At 67.4% G+C, this 997-nt stretch overlaps 1 protein-coding gene across 1 annotated transcript in view; it reads right to left on the reverse strand.

The window, feature by feature from the left end:
• CATIP (ciliogenesis associated TTC17 interacting protein) overlaps positions 1–246 on the reverse strand; it is a 2,642-nt gene extending 2,396 nt beyond the window's left edge. The window contains exon 1 of the mRNA XM_019617365.2: positions 176–246. Within this exon, the coding sequence (XP_019472910.1) occupies positions 176–246 (71 nt within the window). The remainder of the gene's footprint in view (positions 1–175) is intronic.
• Between the last annotated feature and the right edge of the window lie 751 nt (positions 247–997).

Genomic DNA, 997 nt, shown 5'->3' on the forward strand with positions numbered 1-997 from the left:
GGGGGGGGCAGGGCCAGGGGGTCAGTGGGGGGCAAGGGGCACTCCCTTCCCTTCTGCCTTGCGCCCAGGTCAGGCAGCAGTGTCTCCTTCTTTAGTTATAAGGGGGCTGGGGCACGGTGGTCGAGTGCCCCTGGGGCCGCCCGCATTTTGGGGTAGGAGTTCTGGAAGGGGGTACCTTGGGCACGGTGCCATTCTCCTCCACCAGCAGTGGGGCGTTGTTATTGACAGAGAAGGGCTCAGCGTCATCGTGGCACAGGCAGCAGAAGAGGGACTGGAGGATGCTGCGGCCCCGAGGCTTCTTGGCAGCGGCTGGGGGGCTCTGGGCACCTGTGGGTTTGGGGAGCACAATAGGGGTTGGGGCACCACCAGGATCCTACAATAGCTGCCCTCTCCCGAAGCTGGGGAGGAACTCCTCGAGGTGGCAACCCCCCGGGGGTGCTGAGACCCCACGGACACGCGTGGGTTGTGCTGTAGGCGGGGCCTAGCAGAAGGGGAGGGGCCTAGCCATCCTTCTTCCCGCCTCCCCGCCAACAGTTCGGCTTCCTCATTGGCTGGTGCAAACGTCCCGGAGGCGAGGAGCCAATCGCGGTGAAGCACACCCCGCTGGGTGCCGTTTCCTGAGCCCCCATTGGTGGATCGCAGGGAAACTGAGGCACGGACACCTTCAACGCGGCCGGATCCTGCCCCAGCCCAAGCCCGGGGGCCGGGAGCGGGGCAGGGATGCTGCCGGGGGGTGGGACGTCTGCCGACCCTCATGGTTCTATTCCTCCGAGACTCGCAGAGCCCTGGGAACCCCCACAGTGGGGCAGGGGCTGCTCCCCCCTCCCCCCGCTATCCCAAGCAGGGACCCTACGGAGCCGCGTCCCTCGGTGCATCAGATTCCCCGCGGCGCTTCCCCCGCCCCGCTCTCCCCAGTCACCCCAGGAGGGACGCAGACAGGGAATGACGCGTGGAGCAGTGCAGACGAAACCCCCTCCCCGTGTCCCCGCTGCCCCGT

Source organism: Meleagris gallopavo, chromosome 7 (genome assembly GCF_000146605.3).
Source record: "Meleagris gallopavo isolate NT-WF06-2002-E0010 breed Aviagen turkey brand Nicholas breeding stock chromosome 7, Turkey_5.1, whole genome shotgun sequence".
NCBI lineage: Eukaryota > Metazoa > Chordata > Aves > Galliformes > Phasianidae > Meleagris > Meleagris gallopavo.